At 45.0% G+C, this 20096-nt stretch overlaps 5 protein-coding genes across 5 annotated transcripts; all 5 read right to left on the bottom strand.

Moving 5' to 3' along the window:
- Positions 1–2456: 2456 nt before the first annotated feature.
- On the bottom strand, positions 2457–2856 carry LOC124370264 (histone H4). Its single transcript, XM_046828552.1, has one exon. It carries the CDS (start codon positions 2802–2804, stop codon positions 2493–2495), a length of 312 nt encoding a protein of 103 aa, XP_046684508.1. The 5' UTR covers positions 2805–2856; the 3' UTR covers positions 2457–2492.
- A 2096-nt stretch (positions 2857–4952) lies between these two features.
- On the bottom strand, positions 4953–5679 carry LOC124370261 (histone H1-like). The gene has a single exon (XM_046828549.1). The coding sequence runs from the start codon at positions 5634–5636 to the stop codon at positions 5019–5021; it is 618 nt and encodes a 205-aa protein (XP_046684505.1). The 5' UTR covers positions 5637–5679; the 3' UTR covers positions 4953–5018.
- A 3426-nt stretch (positions 5680–9105) lies between these two features.
- Positions 9106–9521, bottom strand: LOC124370263 (histone H4). Its single transcript, XM_046828551.1, has one exon. The coding sequence runs from the start codon at positions 9483–9485 to the stop codon at positions 9174–9176; it is 312 nt and encodes a 103-aa protein (XP_046684507.1). The 5' UTR covers positions 9486–9521; the 3' UTR covers positions 9106–9173.
- Positions 9522–15725: 6204 nt separating this feature from the next.
- Positions 15726–16131, bottom strand: LOC124370289 (histone H4-like). Its single transcript, XM_046828576.1, has 2 exons — positions 16092–16131; positions 15726–16036 (listed from the first exon to the last, which is right to left on the bottom strand). Exons 1-2 carry the CDS (start codon positions 16129–16131, stop codon positions 15726–15728), a joined length of 351 nt encoding a protein of 116 aa, XP_046684532.1.
- A 2061-nt stretch (positions 16132–18192) lies between these two features.
- On the bottom strand, positions 18193–18921 carry LOC124370262 (histone H1-like). Its single transcript, XM_046828550.1, is given in 2 exon segments — positions 18193–18585; positions 18587–18921. Coding segments are annotated over 2 exon segments (618 nt in total). The 5' UTR covers positions 18878–18921; the 3' UTR covers positions 18193–18258.
- Positions 18922–20096: the final 1175 nt, after the last annotated feature.

Genomic DNA, 20096 nt, shown 5'->3' with positions numbered 1-20096 from the left:
TAAATATTATTTTCATTATCAAGATTAAAATATTATCAACGACTGTAACGATCGAGCTTGATTGAATGCCGTCAGAGAATTTATTAGTGCACTAATCTATTTACTTACATCGATATACAAGTGATATAACTAAACAATATTCGTCGTAAAAAAAAAGCGTAAACAAAAACTAGTGATGATTTAGGTAAATAAACTTCAGTTTTACTTGATGGCATCACGACCGAAGGTATATGCTCGACCGTTGAACTAAACAATAAGAATATAGTAGACTAATAATAATAGCTAATTAACTCAGCCAATTTCATAAAAATTGTAGAATTTGTTGATATATATAAGTATTTCTAGTATTTCGGTAAATAAGTGAGAAAAAAAAAACGCGTCAATATTGAAGATATTCGTTGTTAAATACTGTTGAAGCGTAACATCTATGTACAGTGCGAAAGTTATAATTGTATTCAGTTTCAACCAGTGCTCGGTACGATGTATATACGCTGGGCGTGAATCCTATTGAACATCGTTTATTGTAATTATTATTTAAAACCACTACATTAATTCGGGAAAACAGTGTGTTTTTCTCCTCTATACGTTTATTCTTATTACGATTTAAATTATTCACGTTGCAATTTCGTTTCAATTACTTTAAATTTCAAACAATACGGAAATATTTGTATGTACTGAATGAACATACTTTTCCAACTATGTTTCAGATTGAATCTAAATAGTATAATATAAAAAAAGGATTAAAATAAAATTAATATTAAAAGTGTTTACACTGAATAAAACAATGTGGATTGGCTTGAGATACGATACTTGTACATGTGGCAGTTACGTCACTTGATAATGTTAAAATAATTTATTGTCTCTATTTGAATAGAACATTACAAGAAGGGCAGTATAGAGTAATCGGAGTAACTATTCAAAATGAAGCTCTCTTCTATTGCTAATACCGGGCGATATCCATAGAGGTCACAATAGCAGTACTAGCTGTAAATCACCAAACATTGATTAACACATATTATGATAATACGAAACTATAAACATAATGTATAGATCGGATTTAGAACACATACTCGGTTATGAATATACTCGATTTCGTCTGTAGTACGATTGTCAACACGTTTATTTTATTTACTCTAAACGATTTCATTGGTTAATCACTACGTTCCAAAATTATTTAAATAATTGGCCCGAATGTGTACTGAATATATCGGTATTAGTCTGTATTTTCAAATAATTCTTCAACTCATTATCAATACTCGACGTGAATTAAGTAAATAAGTGTCATTTCGAACAAGGATCGTCCGATTAAAACGGTCAAAATTCATTGTCAATTGAAACGCGGGAAATCCTCTCGACTCTGGTTGGTCACTTTTAACCGACGAATCACGAGTTTGGCCACCTCCTACCTATATAAGCGTGTGTTAACAGTTCACCGTATATATTCTATCTCCACGCACATGCGCAAAAGGGAAATCGGTACGAATCGACCAATAGGAATACAGAATACACAAAACGATAGGATTTATCGTTTTTTTTAGTGATAAACGCGCGCCGCTTGATCTGGGCTTGGAGTTTGCAAGCTCGAGTAAATTTTTTTTCTAAAAGAGCAAGCAGCGCGAAGCGCTGCGCAGCGGGCAAGCGTCGCGTGATCTGAGCTTTGAATAGGCAAGCTAGGGTCTTAAGTGACTAGTCATAATGAAATTTAATAGAGATTTTATGAACATGAACTTACAACAATGAATAATCTTGTAAGTTGTATATTGATAATGGAATTGTCGACGACAGTCGTCAGATACGAGTGATTTTTACTTGGTTAAATTACATAATACGGTAAAATGATCTGGCCTTAAAAAGTGAAATAAACAAAAGGTTTTTAATAAAAACGAAAATTTAAGAAACTTTTTATTAGGAACATAAGAGTAACAAAAAACAATTGAAAACCTAGTATGACATGTTTCAATACTAAATAAAATTGAGAACAAACAGCGGTGTGACAAATTGGCATTGTCTACGCCGAAGAGAAACGTAAAAACGATAGAGCTTATATCAGGAATAACAATGAATAATCTTTTAAAATCGTATATATTGATAATGATACTGTCGACAGTCGTCAGGTAAGTGAAACGGCAGATAAGAGTGATAGTGAATGGCTTTAAATTAAATACGGTTTTGATCTGGCCTTAAAAAGTGTAAAAAAAAAAGAAAAGATTTTTAAACAAATAAAAATTAAAGAAATTTTGTATTTGAATGATTGGTAGGTCTAATATAAGAGTGACATAAAGAAAAAAAAAAAAAAAAAAAAATTTATAACACTAATATAAAATGGTATAGTCACTTGTAAAACTCGACAAATACGGATAATATACAGCGGTGATTTGTCATCAATGGCATTGCCGAAGAGAAACGTGAAAAACGAGATATGTTTGGTGGCCTTTAAAAAGGCCTTTTGTGGGGCGATGTCGCGCGCGGAACAGGCGGCAGCTCAGCTCAGCTTAACCTCCGAAACCGTACAGTGTGCGGCCCTGGCGTTTGAGCGCGTACACGACGTCCATGGCGGTGACCGTCTTCCTCTTGGCGTGCTCGGTGTATGTGACGGCGTCACGGATCACGTTCTCCAGAAACACCTTGAGCACTCCGCGGGTCTCCTCGTAGATGAGGCCCGAGATACGCTTGACACCGCCGCGGCGAGCCAGACGACGGATTGCGGGCTTGGTGATGCCCTGGATGTTGTCACGGAGCACCTTCCTGTGACGCTTGGCGCCTCCCTTTCCCAGCCCCTTACCACCTTTGCCTCGACCGGTCATGTTGCTGTTGCAGTGGCGTTAGTCAAACAGATGATAAAATCGCCCGTTCTCGGTAGTTTTGTCAACTCTGGCTGCTCTGTGATTGGCCGATAACGCGGCGACCAATCACAGTCGTTCTGAGCTCGTGCCGGCCCGTATATAGTCAATATTTTCCGCAAGGGGAAAAACATATCTCATTTAGCGAGACAAGCTGACGCTATGGCACGTACCAAGCAGACCGCTCGTAAGTCCACCGGAGGCAAGGCGCCCAGGAAGCAGTTGGCCACCAAGGCAGCCCGTAAGAGCGCGCCGGCCACAGGAGGCGTGAAGAAGCCTCACCGTTACAGGCCCGGCACCGTCGCCCTGCGTGAGATCAGGCGTTACCAGAAGAGCACCGAACTGCTGATCCGCAAGTTGCCGTTCCAGCGTCTCGTCCGCGAGATCGCCCAGGACTTTAAGACCGACCTGCGTTTCCAGAGCTCCGCCGTAATGGCACTGCAGGAGGCCAGCGAGGCTTACCTGGTCGGACTCTTCGAAGACACCAACTTGTGCGCCATCCACGCCAAGCGAGTCACCATCATGCCCAAGGACATCCAGCTGGCGCGCCGCATCCGCGGAGAACGAGCCTAAGTGACACACAAGCGTGCACTGCCTGCCCCGCTGCCGGTGGCTACGACAAACGGCCTTTCTAAAGGCCACCAATAACTCGTTCGTTTTCGCTTATTTTACCGCTTATAGTTGTAAAACCGATGTAAACCTGGTTGTTTCAAGTCGCTCTCGACTATATTTTCTATCGAAAATACCCAATTTATGACTTTGTGCTTGTCATAAATATTTTATTCCAGGAATTTTTCAATTCCTTTTTACTTTTTAAACATAGTCCGATTTCACTGAAAAATTTTATAATTTTCTGTTTATTTATTTATTTTATTTTTATTTTTCAAACCAACATTTAGTTTACAATAATAATACGTCAATTGCAATTCGATCGAAAACCATAGTTTCGGTCATGTTTTATACACATGACTTCTAATTAACCAAGAACCGCGTTGAACTCTGATTAAACATAACTTCTAATTTTCGCTTATTTTACCGCTTTTAGTTGTGTAAACATTGGAATTCTGTTATTATATTGAAATTACATAATTACAGAGTTGTCTGTTAACAAGTGTAAATCTGCTCCGTCTAGCGAACCTGATTGCGATTGCTTGATTTATACCTCTAATGTGATCCAAAGTCAGTGTATTTTAAGTTTTAAATGGGTCTCTTCCAGTGTGTCCCCGCATTATCTATTTTAATTTATATAAGTTAGATTACGTTTATTAGATTAACTTTACGAGTTTATTAATTTCCGTACGAAAATACACAAATTAGTAATGAAACACGTTTAAAACAATATAGCCTACTATTCTGAATTTAACAAAATTTACAGAATTTGTCAGATCACGCGATGCTTGCCCGCTGCGCAGCGCTTCGCGCTGCTTGCTCTTTTAGAAAAAAAATTTTACTCGAGCTTGCAAACTCCAAGCCCAGATCAAGCGGCGCGCGTTTATCACTGATATTTAATTACGATCTTTGTGAATGCGGGGACATATTAGTTTGCAAGTTTGCTCAAAATAAAATATTGACATCACACTACAATATGGTATTATGATTTAACATAAATATTAATGTATATGACCCAATGAAAAGAACTAAGAAATTAGTGTGTGTGTGTGTGTGTGTGTGTATATATATATATATATATATATATATATATATATAAACAAACGGTAGGTTATTTATTAACGTTGGGATATATATCTTATGAAAGGTTTATCAATAGAAGAGACTTAGGTAATATTGAATGTACATAAATATCTTTCTAAACATAACATTAACGTAAAATCGTATAACATATAGTGTTCATTTATAAATACAAAAACCAATCGTAATTAGTTATAAAAAACCGTTAATATTGATTATAATATGTGCATGTGAGTATTTGTAATTATGAGTCAAACATTAAATAAATTTCGTCAAATACAAGACGGCAAACAATATCACTTTTATAATACTTAAAAAAAAAAAAAAAAACAAAACAAAACAAGCTGTTTCGTAATGTATTTGTTATAATAATATCAAAAACAGGGGTCGCTAATAAAACACGTTAAAACGAATGACATTTTGGGTGGCCTTTAGAAAGGCCGTTTGGATTTCCCACAGTCGAGGGAGGAGAGCGACTGGCCGGCCGGTTTACTTCTTCTTGGCGGCGGTCTTCTTGGGCGTTTTGGCTTTCTTCACGGCCACTTTCTTCGGTTTGGGCGACTTGGGCTTTTTGGTCGGCGGTTTGGCGACCTTCTTTGCCTTGCTGGGAGTCTTGGGCTTGGCGGCCTTCTTGGTCGCGGCGGCGGCGGCCGGTTTCTTGGCTGCGGCTGGCTTTTTGGCCGCCTTCGGCTTCTTGTCGCCGGCTTTCGGCTTGGCCGGTGCTTTCTTGGCGGCCTTCTTGACCGTCTCGCTGCCGGCGGACTTGGCTCCTTCTCCGGAGGATTTCACCGACAGTTTGAACGAGCCGGTGGCCCCCTTGCCTTTCGGCTGGGTGAGAGCGCCGGACGCTACGGCCGACTTGAGGTACTTCCTGATGAAAGGGGCCAGCTTCTCGGCGTCAACCTTGTAGTTGGCCGCGATGTACTTTTTGATGGCCTGCAGCGACGAACCGCCGCGCTCTTTCAGGCTCTTGATGGCCGCGTTCACCATGTCCGACGTCGGTGGGTGAGCCGGCTTGACGCGGGGCTTCTTGCTGGCGGCCGCGGCCTTCGCCTTCTTCGGTGTGGGAGCGGCTGGTGCCGGTGCCGTTGTAGCGGAGTCTGCCATTCTGTATGTCGGGAATATCAGATGGCTCCGCCGCCAGCCGCGACTCGGCTCGCGGCCTGAGTACGTACCGTACAGAGGTCGCCGAGCCGGGCCGTCCCATCGCCACGCCAGTCTGCCGGATTTTAGTCGTTTCTCGACACTAAAACCTCTCGTAAACAGTACGTAAGGTCCTGATTAAACGTAAAAATCCGTTTTTCCGATGGCCGAGACGTCTTACCAACGATAAGCGAGTAGAACGCCGTTTTAAAACGAATTTTAACGTCACCAGACAGTATTTAGTGGAGGTCGAACCCCGTCTGTACGCGTTACACAGCCAAAAAACTGTCTATAAAAACTATAAACGCGGTCTAATATCGGATTTCACTCGTTTATATTGTACACTGAACGTGTCCGGAGGGCTACAATGAGGAGCGGAGCACAGGATCTAACCGACACGACGGTGAAACGCGATAAAGTGAGGCCCTGTTGACACAAGTACCGTGACGGTGTGTACTCTACATACCGGTCAGAGAAATGGGCCCGTCAAGTCTGTACGGCTAATACGTACTAAAGGATTGTTTTAATCTATAAATCCGAGTGGGAATATAGTGTTTAAGTAAAAAAAAAAAAAAAAAAAAAAAATTATGTCCAATTTACACGCAGTGAGTGTTGCGATACGCCTAGTTTTTATAACGCTTAGCTGTGCAAGATATCACAACATGCCGTAATGATAAACGCGTGAGTTACGATTATTGTCTATAAAGAATTTTTTTTTTCTAGATAGGAGTGAAATTAAATATTATTTTCATTATCAAGATTAAAATATTATCAACGACTGTAACGATCGAGCTTGATTGAATGCCGTCAGAGAATTTATTAGTGCACTAATCTATTTACTTACATCGATATACAAGTGATATAACTAAACAATATTCGTCGTAAAAAAAAAAAAAAGCGTAAACAAAAACTAGTGATGATTTAGGTAAATAAACTTCAGTTTTACTTGATGGCATCACGACCGAAGGTATATGCTCGACCGTTGAACTAAACAATAAGAATATAGTAGACTAATAATAATAGCTAATTAACTCAGCCAATTTCATAAAAATTGTAGAATTTGTTGATATATATAAGTATTTCTAGTATTTCGGTAAATAAGTGAGAAAAAAAAAAAAAAAAATAAAACGCGTCAATATTGAAGATATTCGTTGTTAAATACTGTTGAAGCGTAACATCTATGTACAGTGCGAAAGTTATAATTGTATTCAGTTTCAACCAGTGCTCGTATGTACGATGTATATACGCTGGGCGTGAATCCTATTGAACATCGTTTATTGTAATTATTATTTAAAACCACTACATTAATTCGGGAAAACAGTGTGTTTTTCTCCTCTATACGTTTATTCTTATTACGATTTAAATTATTCACGTTGCAATTTCGTTTCAATTACTTTAAATTTCAAACAATACGGAAATATTTGTATGTACTGAATGAACATACTTTTCCAACTATGTTTCAGATTGAATCTAAATAGTATAATAAAAAAAAGGATTAAAATAAAATTAATATTAAAAGTGTTTACACTGAATAAAACAATGTGGATTGGCTTGAGATACGATACTTGTACATGTGGCAGTTACGTCACTTGATAATGTTAAAATAATTTATTGTCTCTATTTGAATAGAACATTACAACAAGGGCAGTATAGAGTAATCGGAGTAACTATTCAAAATGAAGCTCTCTTCTATTGCTAATACCGGGCGATATCCATAGAGGTCACAATAGCAGTACTAGCTGTAAATCACCAAACATTGATTAACACATATTATGACAATACGAAACTATAAACATAATGTATAGATCGGATTTAGAACACATACTCGGTTATGAATATACTCGATTTCGTCTGTAGTACGATTGTCAACACGTTTATTTTATTTACTCTAAACGATTTCATTGGTTAATCACTACGTTCCAAAATTATTTAAATAATTGGCCGGAATGTGTACTGAATATATCGGTATTAGTCTGTATTTTCAAATAATTCTTCAACTCATTATCAATACTCGACGTGAATTAAGTAAATAAGTTTCATTTCGAACAAGGATCGTCCGATTAAAACGGTCAAAATTCATTGTCAATTGAAACGCGGGAAATCCTCTCGACTCTGGTTGGTCACTTTTAACCGACGAATCACGAGTTTGGCCACCTCCTACCTATATAAGCGTGTGTTAACAGTTCACCGTATATATTCTATCTCCACGCACATGCGCAAAAGGGAAATCGGTACGAATCGACCAATAGGAATACAGAATACACAAAACTATAGGATTTATCGTTGAAAATTTACTTTTACTTTTACCGACGAGAAATATACATAAATTAAGGTATTATTTTACGGATAAATAGGAAATCGATCGTTGTGTTTGAAAGAAACTTGGGCTAGTGAATTTAATCGAATAGGCAAGCTAGGGTGTTGGAAGTGACTTGTCATAATGGAATTTTTAATAGAGATATTATTTAAAATACATAAATAATACAAATTTAATAGAGATAAAAATACACGGCCTAAATGAAACTTGAAGAAGAAATAAAGTACTTTATTTATTTTTTTTTAGTGATAAACGCGCGCCGCTTGATCTGGGCTTGGAGTTTGCAAGCTCGAGTAAATTTTTTTTCTAAAAGAGCAAGCAGCGCGAAGCGCTGCGCAGCGGGCAAGCGTCGCGTGATCTGAGCTTTGAATAGGCAAGCTAGGGTCTTAAGTGACTAGTCATAATGAAATTTAATAGAGATTTTATGAACATGAACTTACAACAATGAATAATCTTGTAAGTTGTATATTGATAATGGAATTGTCGACGACAGTCGTCAGATACGAGTGATTTTTACTTGGTTAAATTACATACGGTAAAATGATCTGGCCTTAAAAAGTGAAATAAACAAAAGGTTTTTAATAAAAACGAAAATTTAAGAAACTTTTTATTAGGAACAGAAGAGTGAGAGAAAAAACAATTGAAAACCTAGTATGACATGTTTCAATACTAAATAAAATTGAGAACAAACAGCGGTGTGCATTGGCATTGTCTACGCCGAAGAGAAACGTAAAAACGATAGAGCTTATATCAGGAATAACAATGAATAATCTTTTAAATCGTATATATTGATAATGATACTGTCGACAGTCGTCAGGTAAGTGAAACGGCAGATAAGAGTGATAGTGAATGGCTTTAAATTAAATACGGTTTTGATCTGGCCTTAAAAAGTGTAAAAAAAAAAGAAAAGATTTTTAAACAAATAAAAATTAAAGAAATTTTGTATTTGAATGATTGGTAGGTCTAATATAAGAGTGACATAAAGAAAAAAAAAAAAAAATTTATAACACTAATATAAAATGGTATAGTCACTTGTAAAACTCGACAAATACGGATAATATACAGCGGTGATTTGTCATCAATGGCATTGCCGAAGAGAAACGTGAAAAACGAGATATGTTTGGTGGCCTTTAAAAAGGCCTTTTGTGGGGCGATGTCGCGCGCGGAACAGGCGGCAGCTCAGCTTAACCTCCGAAACCGTACAGTGTGCGGCCCTGGCGTTTGAGCGCGTACACGACGTCCATGGCGGTGACCGTCTTCCTCTTGGCGTGCTCGGTGTATGTGACGGCGTCACGGATCACGTTCTCCAGAAACACCTTGAGCACTCCGCGGGTCTCCTCGTAGATGAGGCCCGAGATACGCTTGACACCGCCGCGGCGAGCCAGACGACGGATTGCGGGCTTGGTGATGCCCTGGATGTTGTCACGGAGCACCTTCCTGTGACGCTTGGCGCCTCCCTTTCCCAGCCCCTTACCACCTTTGCCTCGACCGGTCATGTTGCTGTTGCAGTGGCGTTAGTCAAACAGATGATAAAATCGCCCGTTCTCGGTAGTTTTGTCAACTCTGGCCGCTCTGTGATTGGCCGATAGCGCGGCGACCAATCACAGTCGTTCTCAGCTCGTGCCGGCGAAAAATTCTTCTTCTAATTCGAAATGGACTCCGACCTCAGCGCTCGTTGTGACCAAATTTTCGGACCACTCCAGAACGCGAATGGAATATATCGAGGGGAAGTGCTCCGGCACCCCCTGACGGAGAATCAAGCCTCCCGGGGCCACTGGCTGCTCTCCTGGATGCCTGCTCGGCATCCAAAGACAGTTTTCAGTTTTGGCGCCCCAAAAGGCCTTTCTAAAAGGCCACTTTGGACTTTCTTCGGAAAGTCCTTCTGAAGCCCGGACTGCGGTTCCAGCTGCCCCAGCGACCTCCACGGCCCCGTTGGAGACCAGGAGCAGCCTGCCAGCGCCCGCTGCCCAGCCTGCGCGAAGAGTTGAAAAACTTCGCCCAAAAAGGCCTTCTAAAGGCCACTTTAGCCGCGGTGCTCTGCGAAAAAGCACCGGCCCTGTGACCCGCCCGACGGGATCCTGCCGCCACGGGGTGCATCCCAGGACATGAGGAGGCCACCCTGACCCTGCCCGAGCCAAACCTTGGCGTCGTCAGCGGCGATGTTCAGCGACATCGCCAAAAAAAAGGCCTTATTAAAGGCCTCCGACTTCAGCCAATCGGCGGATTCCGGCACTGCGGCCCGCCTGCCGACTCCAGCTACCTCAGGAGCTCCCCTGGACTTCAGGAGCCAGTCCAGGACTCCTCCGATGGCCGCTGCCCTGCCTTCTACGGACTTAGCAGTACAAGGTAATTATAGCCTTCCACAAGGCATTAACCCACTGGGACAGGAGAACAGGGCCCAGGTGTAGTCCGGAATACCCCGGAGACCAGCCATGGGGCGGTCACAAACGGCCAGGGAGCCCTGAGCCGGTCGGACGTCTGCTCCGCAAACTCAATGCGGAAGAGGCAGGCGACGACAGGATCTCAGAACTTCCCTCCAAAGTGCCGTACTGACGACGGGCGATGAGATGGAGGTTGTGAGAGCCTCGCATCCCGCCCGTTATCTTGACGTCCCGAAAGGGTGGGCCAGTCATGCCGTCACCTTGAGGCAGCTACTGAGTGGGCGACCTGGAGGCGGGTGTGTACAGCCAGGACTCTTCGGCTGAAGACGTCGACGGTGGCCCACTTCAGGGCTCTCCAAGCGATATCTCCATGGCGGAGGGGATATTATTCCACACTTTCTCGCTCGCCAGCGAGATGCTGCTGAAGGTTGTCGTCAAGGGTCTGCCTTCCACTCTGACGTCTGAGGAGATCATGGCGGAGCTCCACGAGGAGGGCTTCAACCTCGCGGATGCCAAGGCTACTGAAGTCCAGGAGGGGACAGCAACCAGCCTCTGGCAGATCTCCCTCCGGAACAGCGAGGGACGGGAGGGCCCGCCCCCGAAATTTACAACATCAAGACCTGTTCTACTGCCAGGCTGGAGGTGAGGAAAATTCACCAGGCCCGGCGGCCCGATCCAGTGCCACAGGTGCCAGGAGTTCGGCCACGGGCTCCAACCACTGCCACCGGGAGCTCCGCTGCGTGCGCTGCGGGGGATGCACACCCCTCCAGCCTCTGCCAAAGTCATTGAGCGTCTGCTCCAGCGAAGTGCTGCAACTGCGGAGAGGCCCACTCCGCCAACTACAAGGGATGCGCCAAGTACAAGGCAGAGCGCCAGATCACCTACGCAGCCGCAGCCAAGGCTGGGAGAAGCCAACACCAGCCCCGGCGAAGACGCAGCCGCCAAAGGCACGAGGATGCCCTCCCCCACCGCCTCAGTCGCTGAAGCCGCCAGGGGCCCTGACTCCTCCACTGACAGCCAGGACGAGGATGACGGCTTTGAGACCGTCAGTCGCCGCCGCCACCGACTTCCACGGAACCCCAAAAACCGTGGAGGCCGCTCACCGGCGAGGGCCAAGGATTCGAAGCCCCCCCACAACCAGCTGCCCGACAACCAGAGAGGCCCAAGGAGCAGCCGACCACAGCCCCCGAGCGCAGACCCAGGCGACTCCTAGACTTCCGCCTGGAACTGCCGAAGCCTGCTCAGGCCCACCACTTCTCAGGCCACTGCACTCCTCAGGCCCCACTCCTCAGGCCACCACTTCTCAGGCCACCACTGCCACCCCCGCCCCTGCACGCAACCCACCCGGGACACACCCACCGGCCACACAGCCCGCCGCCCACCTGTTCAGCGACAGGAAACTCAAGGGCAGGAATCTCCGAGATCCTCACCCAGCTGACAGCCATGGTCCACATGATGGGCCAGCCGACTCATGGAGCTACTCAGGGTACCTCCCCTGGACATGGGTAAGCTCCGGATAGTCAGCTGGAATGCCAACGGGCTAGCAAGAAAGCTGGAGCCTCAGCCAGCTTCTAACTGACATGGACGTGGACGTCGCCCAGGTGTATCCAGGAGACCCACTTCAGACAGCCAGGACCGTTCGGTATCCCGAATTTCCAGGTGTACCGCACTGACAGGCTGCTGCAGCAGAACATTCGACCCAGCGGAGGCACGGCAGTCCTGGTACATCGCCGACTGCCTCACCGCCAAGTGCCCACTGTTCCCAGAACGCCGGGGATCGAGGTTACTCGAGTAGCCATTCCATTCTACGGAGCCGAACTCGAGATAGCCTCGATCTACAACCCACCTCAGAAGATGCTGCAGCCACAACACCTGGAGGCACCCTGCTGCGACCTGGCGTTCCTGCACTTGTTGGCAGGAGACATGAACGCCAAGCACAGGACTGGGGATGCCGAGTCACCAACGCTGTCGGAAGTGGCCTCAGACGGTTCCTGGAGGGGCGCCAAACACATACGATACTAGCTCCTGAGGATATTACCACTACCACCACGACACTCAACACGAACCTGACATCCTTGACGTTGGTCTAGCTGGATCACTTCACATGGACTTCGAGGTATTTGCCGTGTCCGACCTCTCGTCGGACCACGTGCCAGTGATATTCGACCTGCCAGACGACGGAGCGCCGGCCTACCCCCGGCCCTTCCCACCAAAGTCAACTGGCAGCCAACCAGTACGGCAATTACCCTCGCTGACAGGACGGAGGCCTCCACCAACCCCTGCCGAATCACCAGACCAGCTAGACCAACAAGTGATAGCACTGGATGGAAAACTACTCTCCAGGAAGCAGTGACCGTCTCCTCGTCCCCTCTCTCACGGAAGGAACTTCATCCACCACTTCCAGAGCACCTGAGAGAGGAGATAAGACTTCGTCGTAGACTGCGTCGTGAGTTCCAGCGGACACGATGTCCCACGCCAAGCGTGACTTCAACGGCGTCCAGGCCAGGAGGTGCACTCGTCTCCTGGCCAGAAACACCGAGCGGCCGCGTGGGACGACTTCGTGGAGCTCCAAGCTGACGGTGGTGTCGGCGGCATCTGGAAGGTCTCCAAGGCTCTCCGAGGGGAGAAGAAGACGATAAAACCACTCCAAAGGCAAGTGGAATCGTCTACTCCCCCACCGGCCTCCGAGTGCCTTCGCCGACACCATGGAAGATAGTTCTCACCGCACCCAGACGTCTACGACCTGGACACCTGCGAGACGGTCAACAACTTCCTGGACGACTACACACAGAAGAAGACGACCCACTGCCCCCGTGACAACACTCGAGGTACGAGAGCATCTTCGCCGCCTCCGCCCGAAGAAGGCTCCTGGCCCGGACTCCTTGGGAACTCCTGCACTCCAGAAACTGCCGGCTTGGAGTGGTCGTCACGATCACCTGCATCATAAACTCCTGCCTTCGACTGGCGCACTTCCCGACCACCTGGAAGGATGCAAAGGTGATTATGATACCCAAGCCTGGCAAGGATCCGCTCTTCCCAGAGAACCACAGGCCGATTTCACTGCTGGCCTGTGCTCTCCAAGATCTCGAAGCGGATCATCTTGGCAAGGTTTCCTGAGGACTTCTTCGCCATTATCTGGGGCCGAACAATTTGGATTTAGGAGAGGACATTCCACCACTCTTAAACTCCGCAGAGTGCTGGACCTCCTCACCAGCACGGCGGAGAAGAAGCTGGAAGCTCACTCCACTTCGGTCCTGATAGATGTCAGCAAGGCCTTCGACAGAGTGTGGCACGAGGGGCTACTCTACAGCCAACCGCTTACTGACTCCCGAATTTCTGCCCGCAGACTGTACAGGCTGATCCGCAGAACTTCGACCCATCGGACTTTCTCCGTCAGCGTTGCCAACTCCAAGTCAACTTCACGACCGATCTCCTCCGGTTCCCACAGGGATCAGTGCTCGGCCATTCCATCCTGTACCTGTGGTACACAAACGACTTCCGGTAGCTCCGAGAGTCCAGTTGTGCTCTACGACCGACGACGCCCTCCTAACCTGGCACTCCATCAAACCTGAGGATGGCTGGGAGTCTATATGCAGCGGCAGCTGAATCTACTGGAGCCTGGCTGAGGAAATGGAGAATAAAAGTCAACGCTGACAAGTGTGAAGCCATCAACACTTCACGAGAAGGTCCGAGGCAGCGGGACGGCACGACATCTGTCCCTCAACGGTGACAACATCCCTTGGGAGCTGACACTGTAAAGTACCTGGGGGTTACTCCTGGAGTTGCAAACGTCTCTCACTGACTCCCCACGTCACTCGTGAGTGTGCACCCTAGCGAGGAAGGGCTTTGCAGCATCGGCCCTCTGCTCTACTCCAAGAAGCTTCCCGTCAAGACAATGGTCCTGCTCTACACGGCCCTGGTGCGACCGGTGATTACCTACGCGGCTCCTGCGTGTACCACTCTCACCTGTAAGACTGCCAGAAGACAGATGCTCGCAGTCCAGAGTACCTTGTCTTCGGAGAGCCACGAGTCGCCCTGGTTCATCAGGAACACCGTGATCAGAGCATCGTCAAAACATCTCTACGATCAGGACCTTTGTGGATGGCCTGACTTCATCCTTCGAAGAAGCTGCAGAATCCTCGCCCTGGGAGCACATTCGAAACTACAGGCCCAGGAAGTCCCCCGTCTACGTCCTCCAATGGATGACTGAACTCCACTACACTGACCACTACTCTATTGACGGACTGACTGACAGGTAGCACTAGCTACCAGGGCATGACCCGCAACTTACATAAGGGCAAGTGCCTAATCGGCAGACGCCTTAAAAGAAGTGGGGGATCCACCCCCCACAGTCACAATCTGCCTGCCTGAGACCTGTCAACAACTTCACCGTATATATTCTATCTCCACGCACTTGCGCAATGAGAAATCGCCAGAATCGACCCAATAGCCCGAATACAGAATATGATTTATCGGTAGTGATAAACGCGGACCGCTTGCACTCCGTTGTCTGGCTTGGGAGTTTGCAAGCTCGAGTAAATTTTTTTCTAAAAGAGCAAGCAGCGCGAAGCGCTGCGCAGCGGCATGCATCGCGTGATCTGAGTTATTAATTGGCAAGGCTAGGTTCTGTTGTGCCTAAGGAAATAGAGAATATAATATAATGAATAATCTTGTATATGTTGTATATTGATTATGATCGAGCGATAGTTACTTGGTAGGTTATCCTAAGGTTATGATATGGCCTTAAAAGTGAAAAACTAAAGATTTTTAAACAAATGAAATTTAAGAAATTTTCTTTTATTAGGAACATAAGAGTAACAAAAAGCACAATTGAAAACCTAGTAGACAAGTTTCAATACTAAATAAAAATTGAGAACAAACAGCGGTACTCTACAAATTGGCATTGTCTACGGCCCGAAAAGAGAAACTGTAAAAAACGATAGAGCTTATTTAGGAATAACAATGAATTTTCTCCGTAAGTCGTTTATATTGAACTAATGATACTGTCACGACAGATCGTCAGGTAAGTGAAACGGGATCAGATAAGAGTGATAGTGAATGGCTTTAAATTAAATACGGTTTTGATCTGGCCTTAAAAAGCTCCGAGAGTGTTATTTAAACAAGAATAAAAATTAGGAAGAATTTTTGTATTTGAATGATTGGTTAGGTCTGAATATAAGAGTGACATAAAGAAAAAACAAAAAAAAAAAAAAAAAAAAAAAAATTATAACACTATATAAAGTGGTATAGTCACTTGTAAAAACTCGACAAAATACGGATAATATACAGCGGTGATGTGTCATCAATAGCATTGCCGAAGAGAAACGTGGAAAAACGAGATATGTTTGGTGGCCTTTAAAAAGGCCTTTGACTCCCACGTGGGGCGATGTGTGCCCTAGCGCGGAACAGGCGGCAGCATCGGCTCTGCTTAACCTCCGAAACCGTACAGTGTGCAAAGGCCCTGGCGTTGAGCGCGTACACGACGTCCATGGCGGTGACCGTCTTCCTCTTGGCGTGCTCGCGTGTTTGTGTGACCGCGTCACGGATCACGTTCTCCAGAAACACCTTGAGCACTCCGCGGGTCTCCTCGTAGATGAGGCCACCGAGATACGCTTGACACCGCGCGGCGAGCCAGAGACGACGGATTGCGGGCTTGGTGGATTGCCCTGGATGTTGTCACCTTCGAAGAGCAGAATCCTTCCTGTGACGCTTGGCGCCTACCCTTTCCCAGCCCCTTACCACCTTTGCCTCGACCGGTCATGTTGCTGTTGCAGTGGCGTTAGAAAAACAGATGAAGCTGACTGACTGACCCGTTGTCGGTAGTTTTTGTCAACTCTGGCTGCTCTGTGATTGGCCGGTAATCGCGGCGACCAATCACAGTCGTTCTGAGCCCGTGCCGGCCCGTATATAGTAAATTGGACTTGAAATTTTTTCGAAACACTCTCATTTCGGCTAGACTAGCTGACGATATGGCACGTACCAAGCAGACCGCTCGTAAGTCCACCGGAGGCAAGGCGCCCAGGAAGCAGTTGGCCACCAAGGCAGCCCGTAAGAGCGCGCCGGCCACAGGAGGCGTGAAGAAGCCTCACCGTTACAGGCCCGGCACCGTCGCCCTGCGTGAGATCAGGCGTTACCAGAAGAGCACCGAACTGCTGATCCGCAAGTTGCCGTTCCAGCGTCTCGTCCGCGAGATCGCCCAGGACTTTAAGACCGACCTGCGTTTCCAGAGCTCCGCCGTCATGGCACTGCAGGAGGCCAGCGAGGCTTACCTGGTCGGACTCTTCGAAGACACCAACTTGTGCGCCATCCACGCCAAGCGAGTCACCATCATGCCCAAGGACATCCAGCTGGCGCGCCGCATCCGCGGAGAACGAGCCTAAGTGACACACAAGCGTGCGCTGCCGGTGGCTACGACAAACGGCCTTTCTAAAGGCCACCAATAACTCGTTCGTTTTCGCTTATTTTACCGCTTATAGTTGTAAAACCGATGTAAACCTGGTTGTTTCAAGTCGCTCTCGACTATATTTTCTATCGAAAATACCCAATTTATGACTTTGTGCTTGTCATAAATATTTTATTCCAGGAATTTTTCAATTCCTTTTTACTTTTTAAACATAGTCCGATTTCACTGAAAAATTTTATAATTTTCTGTTTATTTATATATTTTTTTTTTTTTTTTCAAACCAACATTTAGTTTACAATAATAAATACGTCAATTGCAATCCGATCGAAAACCATAGTTTCGGTCATGTTTTATACACATGACTTCTAATTAACCAAGAACCGCGTTGAACTCTGATTAAACATAACTTCTAATTTTCGCTTATTTTACCGCTTTTAGTTGTGTAAACATTGGAATTCTGTTATTATATTGAAATTACATAATTACAGAGTTGTCTGTTAACAAGTGTAAATCTGCTTTTGTCTAGCGAACCTGATTGCGATTGCTTGATTTATACCTCTAATGTGATCCAAGTCAGTTTACATTTAAGTTTACGAGTTTATTAATTTCCGTACGAAAAAACACAAATTAGTAATGAAACACGTTTAAAACAATATAGCCTACTATTCTGAATTTAACAATATTTACAGAATTTGTCAGATCACGCGATGCTTGCCCGCTGCGCAGCGCTTCGCGCTGCTTGCTCTTTTAGAAAAAAAATTTACTCGAGCTTGCAAACTCCAAGCCCAGATCAAGCGGCGCGCGTTTATCACTGATATTTAATTACGATCTTTGTGAATGCGGGGACATATTAGTTTGCAAGTTTGCTCAAAATAAAATATTGACATCACACTACAATATGGTATTATGATTTAACATAAATATTAATGTATATGACCCAATGAAAAGAACTAAGAAATTAGTGTGTGTGTGTGTGTGTGTGTGTATATATATATATATATATATAAACAAACGGTAGGTTATTTATTAACGTTGGGATATATATCTTATGAAAGGTTTATCAATAGAAGAGACTTAGGTAATATTGAATGTACATAAATATCTTTCTAAACATAACATTAACGTAAAATCGTATAACATATAGTTTTCATTTATAAATACAAAAACCAATCGTAATTAGTTATAAAAAAAAAAAAAAACCGTTAATATTGATTATAATATGTGCATGTGAGTATTTGTAATTATGAGTCAAACATTAAATAAATTTCGTCAAATACAAGACGGCAAACAATATCACTTTTATAATACTTAAAAAAAAAAAAAAAACAAAACAAAACAAGCTGTTTCGTAATGTATTTGTTATAATAATATCAAAAACAGGGATCGCTAATAAAACACGTTAAAACGAATGACATTTTGGGTGGCCTTTAGAAAGGCCGTTTGGATTTCCCACAGTCGAGGGAGGAGAGCGACTGGCCGGCCGGTTTACTTCTTCTTGGCGGCGGTCTTCTTGGGCGTTTTGGCTTTCTTCACGGCCACTTTCTTCGGTTTGGGCGACTTGGGCTTTTTGGTCGGCGGTTTGGCGACCTTCTTTGCCTTGCTGGGAGTCTTGGGCTTGGCGGCCTTCTTGGTCGCGGCGGCGGCGGCCGGTTTCTTGGCTGCGGCTGGCTTTTTGGCCGCCTTCGGCTTCTTGTCGCCGGCTTTCGGCTTGGCCGGTGCTTTCTTGGCGGCCTTCTTGACCGTCTCGCTGCCGGCGGACTTGGCTCCTTCTCCGGAGGATTTCACCGACAGTTTGAACGAGCCGGTGGCGCCCCTTGCCTTTCGGCTGGGTGAGAGCGCCGGACGCTACGGCCGACTTGAGGTACTTCCTGATGAAAGGGGCCAGCTTCTCGGCGTCAACCTTGTAGTTGGCCGCGATGTACTTTTTGATGGCCTGCAGCGACGAACCGCCGCGCTCTTTCAGGCTCTTGATGGCCGCGTTCACCATGTCCGACGTCGGTGGGTGAGCCGGCTTGACGCGGGGCTTCTTGCTGGCGGCCGCGGCCTTCGCCTTCTTCGGTGTGGGAGCGGCTGGTGCCGGTGCCGTTGTAGCGGAGTCTGCCATTCTGTATGTCGGGAATATCAGATGGCTCCGCCGCCAGCCGCGACTCGGCTCGCGGCCTGAGTACGTACCGTACAGAGGTCGCCGAGCCGGGCCGTCCCATCGCCACGCCAGTCTGCCGGATTTTAGTCGTTTCTCGACACTAAAACCTCTCGTAAACAGTACGTAAGGTCCTGATTAAACGTAAAAATCCGTTTTTCCGATGGCCGAGACGTCTTACCAACGATAAGCGAGTAGAACGCCGTTTTAAAACGAATTTTAACGTCACCAGACAGTATTTAGTGGAGGTCGAACCCCGTCTGTACGCGTTACACAGCCAAAAAACTGTCTATAAAAACTATAAACGCGGTCTAATATCGGATTTCACTCGTTTATATTGTACACTGAACGTGTCCGGAGGGCTACAATGAGGAGCGGAGCACAGGATCTAACCGACACGACGGTGAAACGCGATAAAGTGAGGCCCTGTTGACACAAGTACCGTGACGGTGTGTACTCTACATACCGGTCAGAGAAATGGGCCCGTCAAGTCTGTACGGCTAATACGTACTAAAGGATTGTTTTAATCTATAAATCCGAGTGGGAATATAGTGTTTAAGTAAAAAAAAAAATTTATGTCCAATTTACACGCAGTGAGTGTTGCGATACGCCTAGTTTTTATAACGCTTAGCTGTGCAAGATATCACAACATGCCGTAATGATAAACGCGTGAGTTACGATTATTGTCTATAAAGAATTTTTTTTTTCTAGATAGGAGTGAAATTAAATATTATTTTCATTATCAAGATTAAAATATTATCAACGACTGTAACGATCGAGCTTGATTGAATGCCGTCAGAGAATTTATTAGTGCACTAATCTATTTACTTACATCGATATACAAGTGATATAACTAAACAATATTCGTCGTAAAAAAAAAGCGTAAACAAAAACTAGTGATGATTTAGGTAAATAAACTTCAGTTTTACTTGATGGCATCACGACCGAAGGTATATGCTCGACCGTTGAACTAAACAATAAGAATATAGTAGACTAATAATAATAGCTAATTAACTCAGCCAATTTCATAAAAATTGTAGAATTTGTTGATATATATAAGTATTTCTAGTATTTCGGTAAATAAGTGAGAAAAAAAAAAAAAAAAACGCGTCAATATTGAAGATATTCGTTGTTAAATACTGTTGAAGCGTAACATCTATGTACAGTGCGAAAGTTATAATTG

Source organism: Homalodisca vitripennis, unplaced genomic scaffold (assembly GCF_021130785.1).
Source record: "Homalodisca vitripennis isolate AUS2020 unplaced genomic scaffold, UT_GWSS_2.1 ScUCBcl_61;HRSCAF=875, whole genome shotgun sequence".
Lineage (NCBI taxonomy): Eukaryota > Metazoa > Arthropoda > Insecta > Hemiptera > Cicadellidae > Homalodisca > Homalodisca vitripennis.
Note: the sequence above shows the minus strand (reverse complement) of the source record. Positions and strands in the feature narration are given on the sequence as shown.

What these genes read in the sequence shown, in the direction of transcription:
- LOC124370264 (XM_046828552.1), bottom strand. Translation starts at nt 2,804, where the DNA reads ATGACCGGTCGAGGCAAAGGTGGTAAGGGGCTGGGAAAGGGAGGCGCC.
- LOC124370261 (XM_046828549.1), bottom strand. Translation starts at nt 5,636, where the DNA reads ATGGCAGACTCCGCTACAACGGCACCGGCACCAGCCGCTCCCACACCG.
- LOC124370263 (XM_046828551.1), bottom strand. Translation starts at nt 9,485, where the DNA reads ATGACCGGTCGAGGCAAAGGTGGTAAGGGGCTGGGAAAGGGAGGCGCC.
- LOC124370289 (XM_046828576.1), bottom strand. Translation starts at nt 16,131, where the DNA reads ATGACCGGTCGAGGCAAAGGTGGTAAGGGGCTGGGAAAGG. An exon ending in TGGTAAGGGGCTGGGAAAGG is followed by an intron (nt 16,037 to 16,091) that starts GTAGGCGCCAAG and finishes GACAACATCCAG; the next exon opens with GGCAATCCACCAAGCCCGCA.